General features: G+C 33.8%; 1 protein-coding gene across 1 annotated transcript; it reads right to left on the bottom strand.

Moving 5' to 3' along the window:
• Window positions 1-244: 244 nt before the first annotated feature.
• Window positions 245-1195, bottom strand: LOC100013658 (olfactory receptor 13D1-like). The gene has a single exon (XM_001367994.3). The coding sequence runs from the start codon at window positions 1193-1195 to the stop codon at window positions 245-247; it is 951 nt and encodes a 316-aa protein (XP_001368031.3).
• Window positions 1196-10515: the final 9320 nt, after the last annotated feature.

Below are 10515 nucleotides of genomic sequence, written 5' to 3' on the forward strand. Positions count from 1 at the left end.
ATATATTTTCAAAATTTTGCCTATGGAAATGCACCAAGAAAGGCTCTTTACAAATCTTGATGCTATACTCTAAATGAGGTTATTTTATTCCATATGATTCTGGTGGGATGAGGTGTCAATGTAAGACAAGTGGAACTAGGGAGATCATGCTCACATTGTACTAACCAGCTCTTGCTCTTTGAAACTTTTTTTCTAAGTATAAGCATTTTATCTCCATTGGGTGGGTAGTTAAGTTGCTATATAGCTAACATATGCTGGTTTCTTGTAGGAAAATATTTTTACTCAATCTTTTAACTGCTTCCTTTACATCCTTGTTCCTCAGACTATAGATTATAGGATTCAGCATGGGAATAACAACAGCATAGAAGAGAGCAATCAGTTCATCTGTCCCATGGGAATCTTTGGACTTTGGCTTCATGTACATGAAGAGGATGCTGCCATAAAAGATGATGACTACAGCCAAATGAGCTGAACAGGTAGAAAAGGCTTTTTGCCTTCCTGTGGCTGATTTGATTCTCAAGATGGTGAAAAGGATGAATGAGTAGGAGATGAAGATTAATACCACAGGAATAACTAAAAAAAATACATTTGATATCAACATGATAATCTTATTGAGGAAAATATCTGTACATGCCAATTTCCACACAGCCAGAATCTCACATGTAAGATAATCAATGACATTGTTCCCACAAAAGGGCAATCTCATAGCAAGGATTGTTTGTATAAGTGAATTTAGCCCACCTGTCATCCAGGAACTGGCTGCCATCCACCCACAAAGCCCTTTATTCATGATGACGGGGTATCTCAGGGGCCTACAAATGGCCACATACCGGTCATATGCCATTACAGTCAGGAGCACACACTCTGTGGATCCAAGACCAAGGGAAAAGAACATTTGTACTCCACATCCCACAAAAGAAATATTTTTTTGCCCTGAAATGAAGTTCACAAGTAGCAAAGGAACAGAAGCAGATGTGTAACAGATGTCCAGGAAGGAGAGGTTACTGAGGAAGAAGTACATTGGAGTGTGGAGATGAGAGTCCAAGATGCTGATTGTTATAAGGAAACTGTTGCCCAGTAGGATTACAATGTACATGATAAGGCACAACAGAAAGAAAATAAAATGAAAGTTGGGGTAGGCAGCAAGACCATGGAGGAAAAACATGGTCACCAACGTCTGGTTTTGCCTTTCCATTTTTTCACTTTCTTCCACCTGCAAGATTTCATAGAGGAATACAAAACAAAGTTTACTTTACTACGGTGATTTACAAATGTCACTAATTTTTTCCCTAAATTATATTTCTATGATGAAACCATCACTTCAGAATGATAGGTCATCTAGACAAATTGCACTAGCATCCTTTTCCCAGACAGTGTACTGAGGAACATATTCTTCATTAACCTTGTGTCATTAATAGTCCTACTTTGATTAGGCACTTAAGTGTGCCATTGACTCCCTTTTTGCATCCAGCTGCTCTTATGAATCTTAAAGTAGTGGCTGATAGGAAGCTAGAGTACCTTGAATCCTCTCTTGAGTGCATGCATGCATGTGTGTATGTGTGTGTGGCAGGGATCAGGGAGGAAAATGCAGAGCAAGAGAGGAATTTAATAATTATTTTTCAGTGTATGGAATTTTAAGGAAGTTTTCTAATCTCTTTTATATGCAAAGAAAAATGCCTTCTATAAATTGAAAATATAACTGAAAATTTTCCCTAAAGATACTGATTGCACAAAAATTTCTGCCAATAGAAAGAAATTAGGTTTTCAATCAATATCTTTTCCATCTTTGTTGTACATATCTTGACAGAAGTTCTCTTAGCCTATTAGTGGATAATATAGAAATGAATATATGTTTTTTAACTTGTCTGCTATAGAGATCCATCCAGGAGTCTCTCTGAAGGTCTAAGGCTATCTCTGTCTAGGTGTGGCGATCTGGTTGAATAATGGAGATGAGAAACACTATGTGTTCAGACCCATGTATGCAGGTATTATTCATAGTGTTCTGCCATAGTACTGTGGTTCATTTATTGTATAGGTTTTCAGGTACATACTTCTTTGATACACAATCAATTTTCTACATATGTGACATTCTACATTCCGATTGGATATTATCAAATCACCTAAACAAAGCTCTTGTGATGTTACTACAACAAAGAATTCTGTGATCATTTACTATGTTTCTACAACACTCTGTGATGTATATGAATAATGTGAAGTCATTTTTAGGTTAGTACCCCCTGACCTGCTGAGAGGATCATTGTGCTTTTCAGCTTTCACTATCAATCATAATTGCTTGGGAAATGAATAACAAAACATCTACATATCTAGGTGCAAAGTTAAAAGGTGACTTAAAGCAGACTAGTTTGGGGGTTTTCCTCATTTTACAAGTTCTGTTTTTCTTGTGTTACTTTGAAGTGCTTAGCAATTCTGCCTGGTTTCTGTTTGTCAACAAATTCATTGGAGTGTGATAACTGTAAGGGAAGATTTATTATGGTGCTCAAGGATTTGGCCAGTGTTTATTGTGGTGCCTTGGAATATATCTTGTGCTTGAGAAAGGAGGGGTTATGGGCAATAATATTTGGGCTTTAATTTTGTAATTATAGTCTTTTGGGGATAATGATCTAGGGGGATTAAAGTGGGACATATCTATATCTGTATCTATCTGTATCTGTATCTGTATCTGTATCTGTATCTATTTTGATCCTATAAGTATTTGCTCTCATATTATTTTTCCTGTATTGGGGAGAGATCAATAATCATAAAAAGTCCCTTAGTGGGGGAAGTTGAAGAGAGAAGTCATAGAAAGGGAGTTGGTGGGGGGGTTTGTTCTCAGGGGGCTGCTTTGCAGCTTCTGGCTTCCCACTGTGACCATGTCAGCCAGTAGGGGTCTGTTGGTTCCCCGCAGTCTGTGGGCCAAAGAACAGAGGCATTTCCTCTAATATGATCATCACATAGGAGAGGAGTAATATTGCATGATTGTATCTTTCTCATTGCTTGTGGTCTTGTTACATAAAGTGTTAGAGACTGTGTCCTTTCTTTAGCTCTCTTGGAGGATTCTAGGAATAATCACCTCTTCTTTTTCAAAATCTTATAAAAATGTGGGGATCATTGATCCTTTTTAATGGGAAAGTTAGTTTTGATTCATAAAAGTTATGTCCTGGTTGCAAAAGAAATCTTCTTCTTACTATAGTCCTAAGATCCAGGCAGCTTCCCAATGATCTTTGCTTCATGGAGTTCTGAGTGGAAACTATTGAATCTTTCATTTATTCCTTGCCCATCACTCCAATTCAAAACAGGTCATAGAAACTGATTTAACAATTGAAAATTAATGGGCAATTATCATGCAGCTAAGAATTATTAATCAGGAATCTCCTAATAGTGTTACCAATTTTTATGGGTTTCTGAGTTCTGCGTGGTTTCTGGTGGCTTAATCCATGATTTGACTTCCAAGAGAAATCAGAGATCACAAGAATAAAATTATTTTCTCTTATTATAGAGCATTATTTCTTTGAACATTTTTGGAGAATTGTTGAAGAGAAATTTGCTCATTCTTCCCATTAGTTGTAGAAAACAAGTCTTCAAGGGGATACATTGTTTCATGAATTAATAACTAACAAAATGCTTAAAGCTTATAATACAATTAAAATATTATCTAATTTTATCCATACATCAACTTTAGGTTGTGGTTGCTATTATTATCCTCTTTTTGAGTATGAATAAACTGAGGTAGATAGAAGTTAAAGGACTTGTTTAGCTTTACACAGCCAGTTAAGTGTCTTAGGTATTGAATTCTGGTTTACCCAACTCCAGATTCAGAAGTCTATCTAATGTCATATCTAGCTGCATGCATCATATATAAGAAAGGTCACAGGACCAGATTGACACCAAGTTATATATTAACTATATCCTTGAATAAACCACTATAGTTTGTATCTTAGTTTTGTCACTTGTAGAATAAAAATGTGGAACTAGATGGTCTGCAAACTGTCCTCTTGCTCTAACATTTTGGACAAGGGTAATTTTTGTTAGAAAATTTATCATTAAATCACTCAACAAATATTTTATAGAAATTCATTAGAAACATTAATTCATAAGTCTAACTTATAAATACACAATACATCATTTTCCTGTTAGGGATACAGTTTGCACAGAAGTCCTACCCAAAATATCTTGTATATTGAAGATAACCCTGAGATTCCCATTAGCAGAGAACAAGCCTTGACAGTTTTGAACAGATTGGATAGGATTGAAATATGGGACCAATAAGATAGGCCCTACCTTCCTACCTCTACCTATTAGAATCTCTACTCCCTTCAAAGTTCAACTCAAACACCACCTCCTACATGAATTTTGATGAGTTCTCCAAACTATTAGAATTTGCCTCCCAAAAGTTTCTCAATAAATATTTTGTATGTCATTCATCCATGTTTATAGATATAGATGTTGTCTTTTCCCCCAAATGTAAAGTCTTTGAAGACAGAGAGTGTATCATTTTTCTTGCAACATCTCCATGATTGACCACTCTCTCATATGCTACATCATGGAGATGCTTTTGAGGCAATTTTGTCAGAACAGTGTTCTTTCTCTGAAGATTTTTTTCTTACCTCTGGGCTTTGATAACTGCAAAAGAGAGTGAGGTTGATGCCTTTCTGTAATTCTGCCCCTTTAAATCCAATCCACAAGCAAGTCAGAACATCACCCCATGATATTAGTCCTCTCTGGAAGGAAGGATGAACAATAATGAAGGGAGATAGCCAGATAGAAACAAGTAAATTTGGCAAATCTATGAATACTGTACGCGATACCAAAGTCAGTTTTACTCCCTGTGTATATTCTGTGTATTTTACTCATGATTTTGGTGTTCAAAAAGTTGCTGATGTCTGCTTATCTTAGACTGGTGCATTTTGAAATGGAACTTTTGTCCTCCCAAATTTGAGACGGTGCTGTTCCTGACTATTGTTGCTATTCAGATTCAGGCTATACTTTTTAGACAGAGCTGGTTTTCTGAGAATGACTTCATGTACTTCTCTGAGTCTCAAGGCAAGGAAAGACTGATGAATTTGGGTGGCCAGGGACACTTATTATATCCTTTCTGTATGCTTGTATTAACTCATTCTTATCTGAATCATCCTCCTTCTGTTCCCAAATGTGGCCACACCCCAAGGCTCTATTTCATTTCTACATTCTATACATTGTCTTGCCTGATAGTATCAATTCTCATGACAATTATCATTAAAATGTAGAAATTTACAAAATCTTTATATCCAATCTTATTCTGTCTCCTTAATCAAATATAATCTTGTATACCTATTGCCTGCTGGACATCTCCTGGATATACCATAAATATTTCAAATACATGTCAAATATAGAACTAATTTTCCTCTAAATTTTTTCAGACTTCAACCTCCCTTCTTCCCCTAGCCATTCTAACACCATCCTTCTGGTTACTCAAGTTTACATGAAGATATAATTTATTTCTTCCATCTGTCTTAATGTCTTCCATCTGTCTGGCTTCTAGTTGGCCCATGCCTCCAATCTCTCCTCTTCTTAATCTGCTTTTTGATATTCCTAAACTTCTCTGATCTTATTTCCCTATATGCAAAAATCTTCAATGATTCATCATTTCTTCTAGGATAATATATAAAACTCTCAACCTGGTATTTAGTGCACACTCAATATAACATGCATATGTGTCCCCAATCTCATTTAACAAATTCTTCTTTACAAATTCTACTTTCCACTCAATCTGATTCGTTAACTAATCCCAACATTGCACCTCTATTTATGTGATTTTGCCCACACTCTCCTCCTCAGGTGGAATATATGTTCCCTGCATGTTTCCATGTCTAACATGTGCATATATAGGCATATTTATATACACATTTCTGTGTGATTGTATATACATTCATGAAAAGTGTATTTGGGCATATAGGTGGTGCAGGGAATACAGTGTTGGACCTCGAGTCAGGAAGACTTGAGTTCAATTTTAGCTTCAGGAATATACTATGTGGCCCTGGACAAGTCATTTCACCTTTCTGCCTCTGTTTTGTAATCTATAAAATGGGATCATAATTATACATACTTCCCAGGGATATTGTAAAGATAAAATGAGGTAATATTGTAAAGTGCTTTGCAAAACTTCAAGGGCTATATAAATATTAGCTATTATTATTATTTGCATAAAATATATAGGGTTATTATTTTCTGAACTCTGAATTTTGAGTATAAAATTTCTCTAGTGGAAAGGTACTTTTGGGGAATACATACCACCAAATAACAATTCCATTCTTAAAGTTGAAGATTTAGGTAAAAATCAAATAGGTCAAAGACTTGTTCTGGATTGAATGATCAATAACTGTATGGTCTTCAAAGCAATTTACCTCTAGTTTGTCCCTTTTCTTGGCATCAAGAGCAACAACAGCAAAAACAAGTTTTCTTTGCCTTGATTTTCTCTTTTAGGAAACTATTTGTGGTTTGCTTTAGAAAATTCTTCAGAGGTCTAATGAATTTCCAAAAAGTCAATCTTAAAGGGAAGTTATGTCATTTCACAGTTTCATGGAATTATTGACATGGAAGATAAAGGTCTAAAGATTCCTGTTTATGAATTTACTTCTGGATTTGCATATTTGTCTCAGGGGTAGAGAAATTAGATTCTTACTGGTCAATGACAGGAAACACAGAACAAAGAGAACACTGAACTTCCTCTTAAGAACCAGATCCATTTCATTTTCCCAAAAAATCCAGACAGCATTACTGGCCCCATAGCTGAGGCTGACAAACCTTTAAAGAATTAATTGAAGCCTCTAGAATGTCATTTAAATTTCTTATTCTTAGGGACCATTTTATCCCTGAAGCAATTTAAAGTTCTGATTTAGAAATGCATAGAAACTAAAAACTTAATACACCAGGAACCCCTAAGGCCCAATTATATGGAACCTATTATTTTACTCCATTCCAAACTGAAAAATTACCTATGACTGATCTTGTTTTCTAATACTCTATCTAGTCAATGATTTTATTTTATTCAATAAATATTTTCTAAGTACTTACTTTGTACAAAACACCATGTTAGATTAAAATGGGGAGTAGGATGGTGAGATATAACATAAATATTAATAAGAAAACTCTTTTTAAAGGAATTTAATAGGGGATATAAGGCACTCTCTTCATATATATATATATACATGTATATATGTACTTTTCTATATGCTTCTATATAAGGACTACATTTATTTATTTATTTTTAAAGTTTTTATTTTTAAATATTTTTACATGTTTACATGATTCATTTTCTTTCCCTCCCAATTCCAAAAGCAAACAAGCAATTCCACTGGGTTGTATAAATGCTATCACTTGATACCTATTTCCATAATATTAATTTTTTCTATAGAGCAATTTTTAAAGCCTAAACCCCCTATCATATACCCATATATACACGTGATAAGTGATGTCATAAGCTCTTCTTTTGCATTTCTACTCCCATAATTATTTCTATCAATGTGGATAACATTCTTTCCCATAAGTCCTTCAGGAGTGTCTTGGCTTGTTGCATTGCTACTAGTAGCAAAGTCCATTACATTGGATTGTTTCACAGTGTTTGAATTTCTATGTACAATATTATCCTCAGTCTGCTCATTTCACTCTGCATCAGTTCATATAGGAATACTCCAGATCATCATTCCTTATAGCACAAAAGTATTCCATCATTATTATATACCACAATTTGTTCAGCCATTCCCAAATTGAAGGACAACTCTTCATTTTCCAATGTTTTGCCCTTACAAAGAATGTAGCTACACATATTTTTGTATAAGTGTTTTTCCTTATTATCTCTTTGGGGTACAAACCTAGTAGTGGTATTCCTGGATCAAAGGATTTTCATTCTTTTAATGCCCTTTGCCCATAATTCCAAATTACTTTCCAGAATGGCTGGATTAATTCACAACCCCATGAGCAATGCATTACTGTATAATACCACCAACATTTATTATTTCCCTATACAGTCATATTGGCCAGTTTGCTAGATGTGAGGTGGTACCTCAGCATTGTTTTGATTTTTCATTTCTCTAATTATGAGAGATTTAGAACACTTTTTCATGTTCTTATTGATAGTTTTGATTTTGTTATCTGAAAAGTGCCTATTCATGCCCCTTGACCATTTGTTAATTGGAGAATGGCTTGATTTTTTTGCATAATCGACTTAGCTCCTTAAGAATCTGGGAAATGAGACCTTTGTCAGAAGTTTTTGTTATAATTTTCTCCCAATTTGTTGCTTCCCTTCTAATTTTGGTTGCACTGGTTTTATTTGTACAGAAACTTTTAAATTTAATATAATAAAAATAATTGATTTTGCATTTTGTAGTGTTCTCTGTCTCAAGCTTAATCTTAAATTCCTTCCTTTCCCATAAATATACTATTCTATGTTCACTTAATATGTTTATGATTTTCCTTTTTATATTTAAATCATTTACCCACTGCGAGTTAATCTTGGTATAGGGTGTAAGATGTTGCTCTAAACCTAATTTCTCCCATGCTGTTTTCCAATTCTCCCAGCAGTTTTTGTCAGTGTTTTCTTGTCCCCAAAGCTGGGATCTTTGGGGTTATCAAACACCATCTTGCTACTGTCATTTACATCGTCTATTCCATTGATTCACCCTTCTATCTCTAAGTCAGTACCATATTGTTTTTATGATTACTGCTTTATAGTATAGTGTGAGATCTGGTAACACTAGGCCTCCATCCTTTACATTTTCTTGATCTTTTGTTCTTCCAGATGAACTGTGTAATATTTTTCTTAATTCTATAAAAAAGTTTTGGTAGTTTGATAAGTATAGCACTGAATACATAAATTAATTTAGGTAGGATTATCTTTTTTATTATATTAGATCATCCTACCCATGAGCAATTGATATTTTTCACAATTGTTTAGATCTAGTTTTACTTGTGTGAAAAGTGTTTTGTAGTTATATAGTTCCTGAATTTGTCTTGGCAAGTAGATTCCCAGATATTTTATAGTCTAGAGTGATTCTAAATTTAGTTTCTCTTTCTAATTTTTGATGTTGGGTTTTGTTGGAAACATATGGAAATGCTGATGATTTATGTGGGTTTATTTTGTACCTGGCAATTTTGCCAAAGTTATTGATTATTTATACTAGTTTTTAAACTGATTTTCTTGGGCTTTCTATGTGTACCATCATGTCACTTAAAAAAGAGTGATAGTTTAGTTTCCTCATTGCTTACTTTGATCTCTTCAATTTATTTTTTCTTCTCTCATTGCTACTGCTAGCATTTCTAGTAAAATATTAAATAGTAGTCGTGATAATGGGCATCCCTACTTCACTCCTGATCTTATTGGGAAGGCATATAATATCCCCATTGCAGATGATACTTGCTGATGGTTTTAAATAAATACTGTTAATTAGTTTGAGGAAAGGCTCTCTTATTCCTTTATTTTCTACTGTTTTCAATAGAAATGAGTGTTGTATTTTGTCAAAGGCTTTTTTTTGCACCTATTGCAAAATCACATGATTTTTTTTATTAGTTTGGTTGTTGATAAAGTCAATTATGTTGATGGTTTTCCTGATGTTAAATCATCCTTGTATTCCTGGTATAAATCCTACCTGGTCATAGTGAATAATCCTTGTGACAACTTGCTGTAGCCTTTTAGCTAGTATTTCATTTAAGATTTCTGCATCTATATTCATTAAGGGTATTGTTCTATAGTTTTCTGTTTCTGTTTTTGGTCTTCCTGGCTTGGGAATCAGTACCATATTTATAGTATGAAAAGAATTTGGTGAGACTCCTTCTTTGCCTATTTTGTCAAATAGTTTGTATAGTATTGGGATTAATTGATCTTTAAATGGTTATAGAATTCACTTGTGAATCCATCTGGTTCTGGTGATTTTTTCTTAGAGAGTTCTTTGATGGCTTATTCAATTTCTTTTTCTGATAAAGGATTTAAGTATTCTATTTCATTTTTTATCAATCTAGGCAATTTATATTTTTATAAATAATTTCACCTAAATTGCCAAATTTATCGTTACATAATTGGGTGAAATATCTCTTAATAATTGCCTTAATTTCCTTTTCATTAGAGGTGAGGTCACCTTTTCATTCATGACACTATTAACTTGATTCTCTTCTTTCTTTTTCTTAATTAGATTAACCAATAACTTCTCTGTTTTATTTGTTTTTTTTTCAAAATATCAGCTCCCAGTCTTATTAATTAGTCCAATAGTTTTTTTACTTTCAATTTTATTAATTTCTCCTTTGATTTTTAAGATTTTAAATTTGTTTTTTATCTGAGGGTTTTTAATTTTTTTTTCTAGTTTTTAGTTGCATGCTCAGTTTGTTAATCTCCTCTTTCTCTTTTTTTTGTTAATGTGGGCACTCAGGGGTATAAACTTTCCCCAGAGTACTGCTTTTGCCATATCCCAAAAATATTGATATGTTGTTTCCTCATTGTCATTCTCTTCAATTAAATCAGTAATTGTTTCTATGATTTGTTTTTTAACC

The sequence above is a fragment of the Monodelphis domestica genome, chromosome 7, assembly GCF_027887165.1.
Source record: "Monodelphis domestica isolate mMonDom1 chromosome 7, mMonDom1.pri, whole genome shotgun sequence".
NCBI lineage: Eukaryota > Metazoa > Chordata > Mammalia > Didelphimorphia > Didelphidae > Monodelphis > Monodelphis domestica.